Here is a 17,820-nt window from a genome sequence, read left to right as displayed (position 1 = left end):
ATTTCCTGCTCCTTGGATACTGTCCAACTTATTGCGCTCTTCCATCTTCACATCTATTCTCATCTGACTTCAAGCATTTGCAGTCCTTACTGTCTCCTATTTTTAAATGCTGCCTTTTCAGGAAGAGTACCAGATCTCCTCTGACCTCAGGGTAATAATTCTGCAAATTATTTTAAGTGTGGACCCTTAGTTAATCGACGCTTTCATTCTTAAGCATACTATCTGGACTCAGTTTAACCCTTTAATTAAATTCACCCTCAGCCTTCATTGTTCTACAGAAAACAACCTATTTTTCCTCAAAGTTAAAATTCTGGCAACTCCTCATAAATCGTCTCCAGACCCTCAAGTGTAATCACATCTGTCCTACAACACACTGACTGGAACCAGGTGCAATATGTAGCCTGACTAGTATCTGGTAGCTAGGATCTTGTATCTCCATACTCTTTTTATTCTTTACCTTAGCTAATAAAGGAATGTCTCTTGTATGTCTTTTTAACCACCTTATCCAAGCATCCTGGTTTCTGTACATGCAAACCAATATCCCTTGAATTGACAACACTTCTCAGAATGCCACCATTCGTTGCATATGCCCTTTGTCTTGATTGCTCTCCCTAAATTCATCATCTCTCGGTTGTCTACATTGAATTCCATCTGCCAGGCACCAAGGCTGCTCCAAACCCACAACCTCGACGATCTAGAAAGAAAAGGGCAGCAGATACATGGGACCACCTGCAAGCTCCCCTCCAAGCTATTCATCATCCTGACTTGGAAATATATCACCATTCCTACAGTATCACTGGGCTAAAATCCTAACAGACTGTGGCAATTCAAAAAGGCAGCTGACCATCACTTTCTCAAGGGCAACTAGTGATAGGTATCTAGCGAACCCAGAGATGCCACACCCTATGAACAAATTTTTAAAATTCCATGTTACTTTTTCTGTACAACTGACCATTTAACTATTCTTTGTATCATGTTAATCACATTCCCTACATTTAAATCTAAATAATTAGGATATTTCAGCAACAGCAGTACTGATCCCTCTGGAATCCACTAGAAATAGCCTTCTGGACACAAAGATACTTGAACATTTCCCTGTTTCTTGCGGCAGAGCGAATTTTGGATTCAACTTTCACAAGGCCTTATGAAAGCCTTGCTAAAATCCACAGAGGTTACATCAAATGCACTACTCATCTCACCAACCCTCCTGGTCATATTATCAAACAATCAGGCTTAAGGAACCAAATGGTCTAAAAACCTGCTCCTAACACTCATGATCATAGCACCATAAACTCAAACTGACTATTCTTGATTAATATGTACTTCTCTATATAATTCTGCTATCCCTCAGAACTTTTTTCCAATACTTTGCCATCACAATATTAAGCTGACAATGACAGAACAACGATAGCAGTCTTACAGTCTTCGAACTGCTGTGGGTATAGCAGGAGATGTTTAGGAATGATGGGCAGCATCTCAGCTATTTCCTCCCTTGTTTCTTCGAGCAGCCTGCAATAGATATCATCTACGTCTGGTCACTTATCCGCTTTTGAGGATGCTATTGCCCTCAATACTTCCTCTCTTACATCCAATACCTCTCACTCCTCCTCCTGCTCAACTACAATGTCTGCATTATCCCTCCATATTGTGAAAACAGACGAAGTATTTGTTAAGAACCCATGGCAATGCCTTCTGTTTCCACACATTCGTAACAGTTTTCATCGCTTATTCGCCCCACTCTTTCTTTCAATATCCACTTGCTTTATATGTTTATAAAATAGTTTTGGGGTTTTCTTGATTTTACTGAGCAATGATTGTTCATACCCACCCTTAGCTTTCCTAATTTCCTTTTAATTTCATGTTTGCATTTTCTAGATACCTCTAGGATTTCTGTAATATTGAGCTTTTGATATTTGACATAAGCTCCCCATTTTGTCTTGCCCCACTGTGTGGTCATTGACATCGAGGCAGCTGTAGACTTGGAAGCCCACTTTTTCTTTCCTCTGGGTGTACATGAGTTCTGAAAACTTTCTATCAGCTTCTTGAATACCTTTCACTGCTCTGATATGGAGTTAATTTCAGAACTGATTTCAGTTAATTTGTAAACAAATCACATCTCAGCTTATTAAAATTAGCTTTCTCCAAATTCAAAACAACACTCTTTGATCTATGTTTGTCCTTTTCCAGATCAAAATCTAACCGAATTGCAAACATTACAATCATGTCACAATCACTGCTTTCAAACGCCCATCTTCAATTCCTAAAGCTAAATCGACGAGTACGCATTCTTGTTTTGGGTTGGCCATTTATCATTGTTCCCATTTTGTTTCAGCATTTCTCAGCAATTTATCCACGTTTGCTCTTCTACTTCTGTCTGACTGGTTGGTCTAGTACATTCTTGGGTTTCAGCCAAGTGTCACTGTAGTACAAATCAGACAAAATCTCATTCAATGGCAGGGGAGGTTTAAGCTATTCAGTGGCCCACTCTTAGCCCTACATATATTCCTGGCAAATGAATCAAACTCCTCTAAATATATCACAGCTGTCATAATCATTTTGCACTTTTCCCCTAGAGTCAGTCAATATAAATTCTAAAGGTGCATTTCTTCTTGGGTTTGTCTCTATTTTTCTTAACTTAACATTTAGAAATGTTAACATTTAGAAATGTTAAGTTTCTGTAGGGAATTTACTAGTCATAGGTGTGCTTCATTGTGCTGATGATAGCACATGTGGCATTAGTTATCTGGTATATTCAGGCTCTGGCTAGAAAGATCGTGGGACTGGGGTAACATCACCGAACCAGTAACCCAGAGAGCCAGGTAAATATTTTGGGAAAAGGGGTTCAAATCCCAGCCCAGCAACTGGTGGAATTAAAATTCAATTGATTACATCTGGAATGTAAAGATAGTATCAATCAAGATGACCATGAATTATTTTTTCAAAAACCCAACTGTTTTTAAATGTCTTTTAGGAAAGGAAATCTGCCCTTCTTGCCCTATCTGGTCTATGTGCGATTCTAGATCAGTAACAACATTGGTGACTCCCAATGACCATCTGAAATAGCAAGCACTCAGTTCAAGGGCAATTTGAAACGGGCAACATTGGCTGACTGTGATAGAGGGATCTGCATCCCATAAAGAATTTTAAAAACCTTTTCAGCTCTAATTAATTGGTCAAAATATTGATTTCTTTCCTGGATGTCATTTTTAAAAAATGTTTTGTTCTTGCAATTTCAAGTGTCACTTCACTTGTTTTATGGCCTGTATGTAGAATGTAAAACAGCTGTCTTTGTGTCAACTTTTCAAAGATCTTCATTCTTTTTCTTCAGATTTTTTTTGTCCAGCTATCTCAAGCATATGGAAAAGTTGGTAGAAGGAATCATCTTGTAGGCGCTTTTCCTGCTGTCAACATATCATTCACTTTCACAAAATTATTTATGGTTATCTATAAACCTCTTCTAACTATGACATTGCATCTGCGTTTTGCTGTTTTCATTTGTCCCAAGTAGTCAAATTCATCTACTTCTTCCGGTGTGATTTGATTTGATTTATTACTGTCACACGCACCAAGGTACAGCGAAAAGTGGTGTCTTACATGCTTTACAAGCAAATTGACTGCATCCACTTTAATCTTCACTAGTTGATCGAGATTAGATTTTAGATTATATGAGATCCCCTACAGTGTGTAAATAGGTCATTTGGCCCAAAAATTCCACACCGACCCTCTGAAGAGTAACCTACCCAGACCCATTTCCCTCTGACTAATGCACCTAACTAATTTAGCATGGCCAATTCACCTGACCTGCACATCTTTGGACTGTGGGAGGAAACCCATGCAACACGGGGAGAATGTACAAACTCCACACACAGTCACTAGAGGCTGGAATTGAATCCGGGCCCCTGAAGCTGTGAGGCAGCAGTGCTAACCACTGAGCCACCATGTCACCCACATCTTCCGATTGCCATTTTATCTGGTGTTCATGTGCAATCCAAATTCTAAGTTTCTCAATTTACTTGTTCTATGATACTTTATAGGGCCTGTTATGTTTTTGCAAGTGATCTCTTCATAATCTATGGAAATAATTTCCAGCTAAATTATTTACGTTTTATCATGAAATTTGTTGCCTTTTTCCTCCCAATCCATTGTTCCTTCTGTAAACATTATAATTTCATTGTCATATATCAAAGGGATAGCTCATTCAAAGGGGAGAGTAAATAGAATTTCCTGGGACACTGACTTTATGAGCTTTTCTATTTTCATTAACAATGGAATCTCAGCTACTTGCACATTAGTAAGCCCATTCATTTACTGAAATAAAACGCTCTACATGCATGTACGTGTTAACAATGGACTAATACAGAACAACTTCGGTTATCTGATCAATCATCTGAATTTCGGATTATCCGAACAAGATCTCAAGGTCCCGTAAATGTCTCCTTTGTTTACGATCAAATCAGTTATCTGAACAATCAGTAATCTGAACAAAACACTCCCCACCCGTCTCGTTCGGATAATCGAGGTTGTCCTATATTTTGCATTCTTTCATGGAAATTTAGAAGCTCAATTTTTTTTTCACATATCCCTGCTTTTGCCAGGCCTCAGACTAATTTTGTAAAGCACTTTGTTTTCAACCTAAGATTCGTCACTCCACCTGCCAACCTGATGATGTCTTGTCACTTAACTTCATTCATTGCTCAGCAAGTTCTGTAGCAGGTTTGAAAACTGATATATTCTGACTTGGATCTCTGTTTCAGAGACATTACTAAGAGCAGTTTTTAGAAGATTCAGACTATTGTGAGTGAAGCTGTAGAGGTTACTAAACAGGAACTTGATATTTTGTTGTGAAACAGAGACTGAATGCACCAGAAAATTGATGCCTCAGGTGCCATCATCAGCACAATGAAGAACCACCTATGACTAGCAAATTCCTTTGAGAAACAGAAAATTAACTATTCGAAATGCATGCTGGGACAAAGAGAGAGACAAATTAAGTAAAATATACCTTGTAGAATATATAGTGATGACTCCAGGGGCTGAAATACAACAGAAGTACATTGCATCTAAATTTAAAATCAATTCACTAGCTATCTGCAACACTGAGGAGTTAGAAAAAGTACCTCTGCAGAAGAAAAGCCAAGTTTGGTCACTTTATTATCTGTCATCCTTGTCATGACAAAGCTTCAGAACCAGAGTATCATTCAGATTTTTCAACATTTAATTCCAGTGATTTTTTTTTAAAAAAGAGAAAAAGGAGACTTCTACAGGCCAAAAGAACTTTGCTGTCTGGCAAAGGCCTGTTTGGGAGCCACAGAAGGTTAAACTTGTAGAACATCAGGGAATCTTCCAATAGAGAGAGAGAGCGAGAGAGTGAGAGAGCGAGAGCGCGAGAGAGAGAGCACGTGAGATGCAACAGAAAAACACAATGAGGGACTGCCTCAAAATCAGCTATTCAAATACCGATATTCCATTATCTAATCTTCATGAACCACCCAAAAAGACTGACTGGTATATCTTTAAACTTGTCTTTTGTACTCATTTCTTATTCTTTGAAAAGATAAATTCATTTGGTCTGGGAGAAAACTACCCATAAGGGAAGGAACCATTTTAAATTAACCTTGCTGTGACCCGAATGGGCAGGCGAATAAAAATGGAGAGCTAGTACATTCATTTCACCCAGGAGCTTTATGATATGGGGGAGCCACTTGGAACCATGGTAACTTGGGGAACCTTGTCTGGGATCTGGAGATAATTCGCTCAGGGCTGTTAAGAGAATTTTTTTAATGGATGGATGGTGCACAACCGCAAGTATACAAATGCCTGTGACAGCTACAATACATTCAGATGGCGTTGACTGATTTGGGATGAATACGTAGGAATAGGAGATGATCAGTGATTCCAGTAAACACGGCCGACATTTGGAACAGATATTATCCAATTTGTACTACAATGGCACTTAGCTGAAACCCAAGAACATACTTTAGATTGCCAATCCAAGGAGAATGGCAAACACGAAGGTAAATTGCGGACAGCATTGAAACAATTTAGCAATAATACTAGGAGATTTTGATTCACTGGGAGTTGTTGGGATACAATTATCTTTAAATACATGTAGGAAAATGTTTGTGTTCAGGCAATATTTAGCACACATAAAACAAGAGGTGGTAATGCTGGATTTTGCTTTTGGAAATCAAGCTAGAAAGGTGGAAGGGGTAGTGATCAGAACATGGCTGCAGTGATCATAATTCAACTGGCTTTAGTAAGTCTAGAAAAGGACAAAATGAGACCAAGACTAAAGGTACTGAATTGAAGCAAGATCAATGTGATTTGTCAAAAATGAACTGAGCACAACTTTCTGAAGGTAAACGAATGTCAGAGCAGTGCAGAGTACTCAAGGAGATAAAAGAAAGGATTCAGAACAAATGTACTCCCAGAACAAAAAAAGTCAGATTCCTAAACCTACGGCTATTTAAATGAATACACAGTGTGGTGAAAAGCCACTTGTAGATAAAGCTGTTAGATGTGTGGGAAACATTCAAAGATGAAATAGAAGTAGCGCAAGGCAAATATGTTCCTGTGAAGCAAAAAGGTGGGAGCAAGATTAAAGAACCCTGAATGACAAGAGTCTTAATGGGTAAGATTAAGAAAAAATAGCTTATTGAAGGCTCAATACCACAGAGTGCTTCTTAAAGGTGTATAAAAATTGAATTTAAAACCATATATAAAAAGGAAATTAAGAAAGCTAAGATAGCCAGTTCAAGTTAAAATATCCTCAACTTTCTGTCTTATTACCTTTCTTAGGATTTGAACAGTTTTCAAGAGCAGGTGAAAGTGAGGACTGCAGATACTGGAGATCAGAGTTGAGATGGCGGTGCTGGAAAAGCTCAGAGGATCAGGCAGCATCAGAGGAGCAGGAGAATCGATATTTTGGGCATAAGTCTTCATCAGGAATGATGGAATCGGGAGTTTCTGTCCTCGTTGCATTGGGATGGGTGGGGTTCAAGGGTGGAGGTGCGGAAAGTGGAGGAGATGCGCTGGAGGGCATCAACCACCATATCGGAGGGAAAACTGTGGTCATTGAAGGAGGCTGCCATCTGGGATTTTCTATGGTGGTATCGGTCATCCTGGGAACAGTTGGGAGGAATTGGGAATAAGGGATGGCGTTTTTACAGGAGGCAGGATGGGAGGTATGTTCCAGGTAGTTTTGGGATTCCATGGGTTTGTAGATGTCTGTGGTAAGTCAGTTGCCAGAGATGAAGATGAAGAGGTCCAGGAGGGGGAGGGAGGTGTGCGAGATGGTCCAGATGATGGTCCAAGGGGCAGCCATGGGCATCCGCATGGGCCCCAGCTATGTCTGCCTCTTTGCCAGGTATGTGGAACAGTCCATTTTCTGCAGCCACACCAGCTCCAACCCCACCTTTTCCTCTGCTACATCGATGACTGTATCGGCAGTCCATCGTGCTCCCACGAGGTGGTTGAACAGTTCATCAACTTCAATTTTCACCCCGACCTCAAATCACCTGGATCATCTCGGACACATCCCTCCCCTTCCTGGACCACTCCATCTCCATCCCCGGGCTCCTACTAACCACGGATATCTACTCCAAACCCACCAACTCTCTCAGCTACCTGGAGGACATCTTCTCCCACCTGTCTCCTGTTAGAACGCCATCCCTTATTTCCAATAACTCTGCCTCTGCCGCACCTGTTCCCAGGGTGACCAATTCCACCACAGAGAATCCCAGATGGCCTCCTTCTTCAAAGACCGCAATTTCCCTCCCACGTGTTTGACAATGCCCTCCAGCACATCTCCACCACTTCTCGCACGCCTGCCCTTGAAACCCAACCCTCCCAATGCAACAATGACAGAAACCCCCGGTCCTCACCTTCCACCCTACCAACCTCTGCAAACATCACATCATTTTCCGCCATCTACAAACAGACACCACCACTAGGGATATATTTCCCTCCCCACCCCGATCAGCATTCTGAAGAGGACATTCCCTCCGCGACTCCCTTGTCAGATCCACGCCTCGCCTCAGCCCTCACCCCACTCCTGGCACCTTCCCCTGCCACTGCAGAAAGTGCAATATCTGTGCCCACACCTCAGTCGAAGGCCCCAAAGGATCCTTCCAAATCCAACAGAAATTTACCTGTACCTCCACAAATGTCATCTATTATACCCGCTTCACCCGATGTGGTCTCCTTTACATCGGAGAGACAGGACGCCAACTTGCAGATCGTTTTAGAGAACATCTCTGGGAGACCCGCACCAACCAACCCCACCGCCCCATGGCTGAACACTTCCACTCCCCCTCCCCATCCACCAGACATGCAGGTCCTGGGCGTCCTCCATCCTCAACCCTAAGCACCCAACACCTGCAGGAAGAACACCTCATCTTCCGCCTAGGGACCTTGCAACCACACGGGATTAATATTGATTTCACCAGTTTCCTCATTTCCCCTCCCCGCCCACCTTATCCCAGTCCCAACCCTCCAACTTGGCACCACCCTCTTGACCTGTTCATCGTCTTTCCCATCTATTTGGTCCACCCTCCTCTTTGATCAAAATCACCTCTTCCCCCACCTTCATCTACTTAGTGCATTCCCAGCTCCCCCCTCACTCCACTCCCATTTCTCTCTCAGCCCCCTGGGCCCACAAGCCTCATTCCTGAAATGTCGATTCTCCTGGTCCTCGAATGCTGCCTGACCTACAGTGCTTTTCCAGCATCATACTCTAGTTTTCAACAGCAGACAACCTCTGACAATAACTATATTTTGTGCTTTATCCTTAATTAGAATGGAGAAGTCCAATGAATGGATTTTCCTTGACCTGTGGAAGGAGAGAAATTGCTGCTGAGCTGCCATGTGTTTCCTCTCAATGTGACTTGGGAGTCTGTGGTGTACATGAGGCAAAGAAACTCTTATCAGGTGTTTGAAGGAAATGCAAATGTAACTTAGTTGTAAAAGAATTCATGCAGACTCTGGATTTCTGGATCCAATGCAAAATATGGCAATGCTGAAAACAGAAAATACTAGGAATACTCAGATCTAACAGAATCTATGGAAAGAGAGGCAGAGATACCTTTCAGGTCCAGACTTTTCGTGAGAACTTGTTACGTCACTGGGTAAACCTTCCTGCTTAATTTAAACCAGCAGAGAAAAGATTTATCCCATACAGTAATCAGTGAAATTCTAAGAACAGTTTAAATAAGAAATAAAGTTGCTAATTTTACAAGTATAACAGAGAATAATTAACTAACAACTATTTACAATTCCTTCCTCTAACCTATCTTTTACTTTTCCTTGCATAATACCAGCCTGGCAAAACCCCCGAATAACATTTACTGGAAAATTCAAATTTTAAAACAAGCCAGCAGTTGAATTTTCTCTTTATGTTTTCCTTGGTGGATTTGCTCTCTAGGTCTGTGTTGATGTTTTTCTCTGTACAAACTCCTTCTCTGGATAGTTCTGACTAGCAGTCTACATCTGTTGGTCTTTTGGGAGTTCTCCTTCAATAGTTCAATTTTTCCTAGTCTTATACCTCAAAGCATCGAATTGTGCCATTGGCTTTTAATATTGTCAATATACTAAATTCAAACTTGATTGGAGTTTGGTTTTTTTGGGGGTATAATTTAAACTAATTGGCCTAACTCAAATCTCTTTTTGTCTCCAGGCAACCAGCTACCCTAGCTGCTGGACCACACATTACATTGTATCTTATTCAGAACACTTAGTGCTGTGACGTAGTTCTGCGAGCTTTTAATTCTCTTAAAAGGTACAGTACACTCACATTTTCATAACAAACTATTTTAACAAAAGGCCACAGGTCTGCAACACTAATGCTGAATTTCTCTCTACAGATGCTGGCAGACCTGAGCATTTCTTGGATTTTTTTGATGTCATTTTCAAATTTTCAATTCAATGCTGTAAGACTTAAGTAACAGTTCAATCAGATCTTAGATTCAGCTTCGCTCGAGAATTACATCAGCAGCTTGGTAACTGAAAACCTTTTTTCACTCAGAGAAGGAATACTTTCTGACTTGTACCAACAGGGAGTCAAGGAGATATTTAATCAACCCTAATCTTTGCCAGCAAACAAGAAACTAATCCAAAAAAAAATACAAAAGTTTGAGAGTACATTTTCCAAAGCTAAAGCCTATAAACATTGCATTAAAGCTAAAAGTGTTCATTATTGCTCACAGTCCTCATCCTTTAATCTTTTATCTGCTCAGAGATGGAAAAAAAATAAATCCGACCCTTTTCTTTACAAAATGCTTAAATGAATCTGTATTGATCTAAAGTTAGATTTGTTGTGTGAGAAAAGGGAAAATTCTACTACAAATCTGGAGGTTTGGGGGTGGGGAAGTGGAGAACAATGGAACTGACATGCAGAGTCGGAAAGGTGATGCAGAGCATCTATTGAGACACCAGTTTCTCTCAAATCTCTGGCAGACTGCACTTCGGAATACAGCCTAGCCAGCTTTGCACATGAATATAGGGAGCTGTGAGGACTCAAAGGCAACTATAAAATACAGATTTCCAAGCAATGCCAGCTAAATGGGATAAAAATAACAACAGGAAAGTATTAAAAAAATGACGCTGCCCGGAGGTAAACTGAAAGTTACGTGCACGATTTTTGTTAAATCTAGAAAATGTAATTAATCAGAAAAGCAGATAATTTATTTCTCAATCGTTTGAGATGAAATGGAGTCCAGTTCATTCCATTATTCATGCTACTTTCAACATAAACTTCAAAGCTGGTCTTTTCTCAAATGAATAATTTTAAATATTCCTGTTATAGTCCCATTTTTAAAATACCAGATGACACTTACCCGATGTTTTTCTTTGATCTTCATTCTGTATGCTTCTTTGTCATATCTATCCTCTTCTCGTAGCCTTTCTTTTGCTTTCTCCACATTTATTCCTCCCTTGTCATCATCCTGGTCATTATCTACTTTGCTCTTTTGTATCAGTGGCCATTGCTGAATCACCTTCAGATTAGAAATTGTGTGAGGTGTTATTGGTAATTAGTATTGATCCAACTATACTCTTAACGAACAAATTGTCAGACCACTTGCTGATAAAAGTTATTGTCCTGAACACAAAAATGAACGCACTTTCTTCATGCAACTTCCACTACAAAAATACTGACTCATCAACATCTTAAATTCATCTTTGGAACAATATTTATGGTCTAGATTCAAATTCTAGTCCAAACTTTAAGTGAAATACTTTCTACAATGAGCTCAACAGGACGTGCAGAATTTTCTTTTTTAAAAATCGGTGTTTGGGTGGCAGGAACTTGACATTATGTCGGACACAATGGAGTCCTGTAAAACAACAAACCAAAATGGAAGCAATGTTCAGTGTTTAAGAAATTACTGTCACTGACAGGTATAGCCTTTTTATTTATCATTTAGCATTAATGCTAGAGAAAAGATCAAGGTTTAAACCTCCAAACCCACGTCAGCACTCAAAAAATTTCTTAAAAATAAAAAAAACACCTGAATAACCAATTCCAACAGACATTCACAGTCGTAAAATATTGGCTATCATGTAAAATGACAAAAAGGAATGATTCTGTTATTTGAAGAACCATCTTATTGTTTTACAGTCTCATGTTGAATCGGATATTTTAACCCCCCTTGAATATCCAAAGCTCAATCTGCTTGTAAATTCTTTTGATTCACTGTGAAACGCTAAACAGAGTTAGTGGAAAATATTGTCACAAGTCACACGACACCAGGTGATAGTCCAACAGGTTTATTTGAAATCACAAGCTTTCGGAGCACTGCTCCTTCATCAGGTGAAGTGACGATCACTTCACGTGACAAAGGGGCAGCGCTCAAAAAGCTTGTGATTTCAAATAAACCTGTTGGACTACAACATGGCACTGTGTGACTTCCGACGTTATTCACTCCAGCCCAACACTGGCACCTCCACATCATAAAAGATATTAACTGCTGTCTGCTTGGCTCTTCAACAGAAGTACTTCTAATTCCCTGCTCCTTTCCAAAGATAGTATTTCACAGAATGTTTAAATTCTCTATTCCAATTTCCACCCACCCTGAACCTTCTAGACCTCCTAAAGAGCAAGACAACATTTTGATTCACTTTTCTCCTCTCACTCCCATTCAGAGCTGTTGGATCTTCTCGTAGCTGGTGTCCAAACATAGCTCTGGCTTTCCCAATCCTTGGAATACATTTCTCTTAAACTGACTGTGCCTTTTGGCATCACTTCTATTTTTTTTTCCAAACTTTTAGTCAATGCAGCTTCCTTTTGCTATGATGATGATAATATTCCTATTGGCTTTACTAGAAACCTATTCAGACAGTTTTTTTAACTTGTTAAAAGCTACTGTTAACTATCAGATTAGCCATCATCTTCAGAGTCTTTGTGCACTTTACAATGTTGAGCAATGTCTTTGAAATGGCCACTTAGTGCTAACTTTCCTTTTATCATGCATATTGAAACTCTGCTTTCAAGTGTAGGCTGAAAAAACACAGCAGGTCAGGCAGCATCCAAGAAGCAGAAGACTCGAAGATTTGGGCATAAGCCCTTCATTAGGAATGTAGAGGGGGAAGGGGGCTGAGAGATAAATTGGTGGGAGAGAGTGGGTGATAAGTTAGAAGGCAATAAGTGGATGCAGGTGGAAAGTAACTGCAATAGGTCGGTGGGGAGGGTGGAGCAGACAGGTAGGAAGGAAAATGGACAGGTAAGACAAGAGGGCAGTGCTGAGTCAGTGGTTTGGCTTTGGGATGAGGTGGAGGAAGGGGAAATTTGGAAACTGGTGAAGTCAATGTTGATGATGTGTGGCATGGGACCCACCAGCCACACATCATCAACACTGGCCTCACCAGTTTCCAAACCTCTCCTGCCTCCACCTCATCCCAGATCCAACCCTCCCACTCAGCTCCACCCTCTTGATCTGTCCTACATGTCCATCTTCCTTACCACTTATCCGCTCCATCTCCCCTCCACTGACATCCATCAATCACCTTCCTACCTACCTTCCCCATCCCCATCTCATCCCCCAATTTATCTGTCAGTCCCCTTCCCCTTCACATTCCTGATGAAGGGCTTATACCCAAAATGTTAACTCTCCTACTCCATCGATGCTGCCTGACTTGCTGTGCTTTTCCAGCACCACACGTTTTGACTCTGACTCCCCAGCATCTGCAATCCTTATTTTCTCTTTCTTTCAAGAACCTCGGTGAATAATCTTTTATTACCTCATGCATCTTGAAAGCCACTTTCAGAGTTTGACCACAAGCACTTCTAAACAACTTTCCACCAAATGATTTGCCAGCAAACTTCCGGGGTAGCTGCCAGGACTCCTCTCTTCATTATCTTACTTAAAAACTCTTCCATTCGATGCAGCTTGCCCAAAGATTTCCTTGAGTTTTTCCCCTCTCCTTCCAACTCTTGGTAGCATCCTACCTTAGGCTTTCAATTTAAACTATTAATTAAGTAGCAACAAGCTGAAGTGCTTTATGCTTAGGATAGACAACACCTCCTAAATTTATCAGCTCATTGTTACATTACTGAATTGGGAACACTGCAGGAAGCAGGAAATGACGCACATCATTCTCCAAAAAAAGGCGTGGCTCAATTGTTGATACAGAGCAACATTTGCAGCATTATTGGAAAATTGGCCAGAATCGGTATCATTTTTAGGTATAAAAAGAAGTGTGGAGCTTGGATGACAAGATAAAAACTGGAAAGAAAAAACATCATTTCCAAAATAACATGTTCTGTAATGTGATTCAATCATGGTATGAATAAACTAATAGTAACTATACTAGCTAACCACACCTCAAATAATATAATTACATTTTTGTCGCTGTTTCACTAACCATATTCAAATATTTATCGATGGAATGGTTATGATTCAATAAAATATTAAAATGAAATTGACCCAAGTTAGTCAAGCACGACAAATATTTTGGAACAAATAATTTCATTACAATGACAAAAATTTAGATTTTTCACAAATACTCCATGATGTAATTGCTTTAAATGTAGATTTGATAAAGAAATCCTTTTCTTATAATCTAACTGTTGACATAATTTCCATGACTTTAAGATAACTATGAAGATCATGAATATTAACAAGTAGCCAGGCTGTACTTCACAATTTTAAAAACATAAGCACATTATTAAAGGGCATATCATTGACCAGTGGCAGTTGAGGGTTGAGTTAAGACATAGAATTTGATAAGATTTCTGACAGCTTCAGAGAAAAGATTGCCTACAGGGAAATTCAAAGACTTTCTGAAAAGATTCATACTGCTTGATGTGTACCACATGATTCAAAACATTTATTTGTGACTAGTTGCTGTCTCTCATCTTGTTTAACAAGCACTTCATTTTTTTTTCAAGTAAAAGTGAGATACAATAAATGCTGAAAATCTGAAATAAAAACTTTAGTGCTGGAAAAACTCAGCAAGTGTGGACAGAGAAACAAAGTTTACATTTCAAGTCCAATATCATCATCTTTGAAACAGTTCAATGTTTTAAGAATTTATTTAAGGTGTGAAAATATGTTCAACATAAAATGTCAGACTAAAGTTTAATTAGTGTAATAAAATAAGTCACAGAAATAACCCACTTTTTGTGTTTCTACCTGAAACTCACCTCTCCCTCTTCATTGAAAGTGATTTTCGTATTCACTTTAAATTTTTTCTTCAGGACCTTCTTTGCCTCTTTGACTTTTGTTTTCTTTGTTTCTGTTTTCTTTATTTTGTCTTGTTCTTTTTCATCAGGTTTCTACAAAATTAAAAAAAAAATTGGCTACACAACCAAAATTCTGAATGGACCACTACAACTTGCAGCAATCACATACATTTTGACAAATTAATATTTGCTTACAAATCTATAATATTTACAATGAATGTTATAGCTCTGATACATCTGTAAATGATTCTCTTAAAATTCAATACCACTTGAGTATGTCCTAGTCAAAAACGGCACACAATGGAAGGGAGGGAGGAAGGGAGGAAGGAAAAGAAAGAAGTGCTAGGCAAACAAAAGCAAAACATTCACCAAGTCATAAACGTACAATTGTTTTCACTATTTCCAAGTTAGTAATTCCTAGGAAAACCAGCAGCAGAGGTGTCAGAACACTGTCATTTTTTTTGTTACTGTTTTCAAGTTAGTATTGAAATAACATACAACTAAAAGCATTTCATTGTGAGGAAGGAGTTAAACAATTCAGAAAACCTTTGGGTGAAATATAAGCTCTAAGCAAAAATTGTTAAAAGTAGTCTACAAGAGGCCTGGGAGTATGTAAGCAGAGAGAATAAATGATTTTGCCTGTTCTAATTTTAATTCAGTTACCTGAACCGTAAAGTGCAAGCTGGACTCAGTTGTGATGCCCTTCATGTAAGATAACCTGCAGTTACTGTTCAGGCCCCCGTGTCAAGAGCTATTTTGATAAAATTCTATAAAACACCTACCAGCAAAACGTTAGCAACGTTAACAGAAAAGGTGAAAAAGAAAACAGGTTTTAAAAAAACATTAATCTACCAAAATGAAAGCATTTTCAGTCATATGGCATCTTTCACAAACTCTACGTGTATGGAATGAGCTGTCAGAGGAAGTGGTGGAAGCTGGTACAATTGCAACATTTAAAAGGCATTTGGATGGGTATATGAATAGGAAGGGTTTGGAGGGATATGGGCCGGGTGCTGACAGGTGGGACTAGATTGGGTTGGGATATCTGGCCGGCATGGACGGGTTGGACCAAAGGGTCGGTTTCCATGCTGTACATCTCTGTCACTCTATATTCTACATTTTGTTCTATCATCCTAACATATTTACGTAATGTCTGATTTGTTTGGCTAGAACACAAAACAATATTTTTCACTGTATCTCAGTACATGTGACAATAATAAATCAATCTAATCAAATCAGGACAGGCTACTTTTGCGACACAGAAAAATGTGGTGGCTACTTACTAAGTCCCACAAAATGAAACACATGTTAAGATCATCTGTTTTATTGATATTGAGAAATAAATGTCAGACTGGACACTGAGAACAGCTCCTGCTCAGTTAGTGTTATTGGATCTTTTACATTCACAAGAGGGCAATTGAGACTCTCATCCAAATGACCTGGCAGTCTTATTGGCAGAACTGGAAACGTAAGAGGACCATGCTAGTGATAAGCTGACGTTCCAGACTATTAAAGCTGGAATAGCAGAACTCATGCATACTTGTCATATGACTGTGCCAACCAGAGATTCGGCCACATAGAGAGCAAAATCATGGAAAAGCCATCATTCAACATTGACAGCTCTCAATGAAAGGATCTTGATGCCCTGATAGTAATGTCTAAACCTATGAGAAAGTCAGAAGTGCTGTCAACTGGAGGCAAAGTGAAGTTGATACAGCAAATAGAAACTTGTGGCACAAAGCAAAACACAAGCCATCACTATGGAAGGGGGATTCCACTGTTGAGCAAGTCAATGATTCAGAAATGGAAATGTGTTGCTGGAAAAGCGCAGCAGGTCAGGCAGCATCTAGGGAACAGGAGAATCGACGTTTCAGGCATTAGCCCTGAACGTCGATTCTCCTGTTCCCTAGATGCTGCCTGACCTGCTGCGCTTTTCCAGCAACACATTTCCATCTCTGATCTCCAGCATCTGCAGACCTCACTTTCTCCTCAATGATTCAGAAACACAAGGGAGACACCTTGGTTTGCAAGCAAACATTCTCTCCTGCGAGGAAGTATGTTAGAACAGCTACCTATGTATTATGCACGTTAAATCTCTTGTTAATCACTAAAATATTAACCAAATATATTAACTCAACAAAATCAAGATCTGATTTTATTGTAGACGTTTATAAAATAATGAGAGATATAGAAAGAATTAATGGTAGTTTTTCCCCCCCTAGGATGGGGGATTCAAAACTAAGGGCTACATTTTTAAGGTGAGAGAGAAAAAAAGAGATTTAAAAAAGACATGAGCAGAATCTTTTACGGAGGGTGGTTCGCATGTGGAATGAACTTCCTGAGGAACTGGGTGAATGTGGTTACAATTATAATATTTAAAAGACATTTGGAGAGATAGATGAATAGGAAAGGTTTGGAAGGATAAGGGCCAGCAGCAGGCAGGTGGGACTAGATTAGTTTGGGATTATGTTTGGCATGGACTGGAGGACCAAAGGGTCTGTTTCCATGCTGCATGACTATGATCATGACTGGCGATTGGCCGGAAATAACCAATTGTCAAGGATTTTCAGTTGTTGACACAGGTGTACTACTTTGACAGAGATGTAGTTTACCAAGGCAATAAGACTAGGGCTTAAAATCTTAAATAATCAAACTTGCTACAGGATTGTCTGAAATACAAGGCCAAAAATGGAGCCAAAAATGTCACAAGGATAAGAGGTTGCTTAAACCTGCTCTTAATTTCTGAACCACCTCAGAGAACAAAACAAATGGATGGAAAATCTTTAAGAGCAGGAGAACAAAACTGTCAAACATCCAGGTTGACAGTTACATCATCAAGCAGGAATACAAGAGATGATACTTGGCTGGAGAGAGATACAGCTATATTTCCCTCGTCTCCAATTCTCGTAAAAACAAACAGCAAGATGCAATAGTTTAACTTCATAAAACTTAATTTCTAACTTGAAATAAAATTGTGGACATAAAGAAAGGCTTGAAAGCAACACATCTGTAAAAATATTACAACACATAATTTAGTGGAAGAATAGATTTAAATCTTCCAATCCTCCCCGCCCCTCCCTCGAATAAGGAAGGATTCTTTACGATCTTCTACAACTACTTTATAGAAACTGCTTCAACAAGAG

At 39.5% G+C, this 17,820-nt stretch overlaps 1 protein-coding gene across 1 annotated transcript in view; it reads right to left on the bottom strand.

Moving 5' to 3' along the window:
- The window catches only part of ddx10 (DEAD (Asp-Glu-Ala-Asp) box polypeptide 10), a 217,940-nt gene that overhangs the window by 77,108 nt on the left and 123,012 nt on the right, over positions 1 to 17,820 (bottom strand). The window contains exons 14-15 of the mRNA XM_043691863.2: positions 14,639 to 14,770; positions 10,833 to 10,991 (exon numbers count right to left, since the gene is read on the bottom strand). Coding sequence (XP_043547798.2) covers positions 10,833 to 10,991; positions 14,639 to 14,770 — 291 coding nt within the window. The remainder of the gene's footprint in view (positions 1 to 10,832; positions 10,992 to 14,638; positions 14,771 to 17,820) is intronic.

This window comes from Chiloscyllium plagiosum, unplaced genomic scaffold (assembly GCF_037043375.1).
Source record: "Chiloscyllium plagiosum isolate Xiang-an unplaced genomic scaffold, Cpla_swu_hap1 HiC_scaffold_6, whole genome shotgun sequence".
Lineage (NCBI taxonomy): Eukaryota > Metazoa > Chordata > Chondrichthyes > Orectolobiformes > Hemiscylliidae > Chiloscyllium > Chiloscyllium plagiosum.
This window is presented reverse-complemented; position numbering and strand designations above follow the sequence as displayed.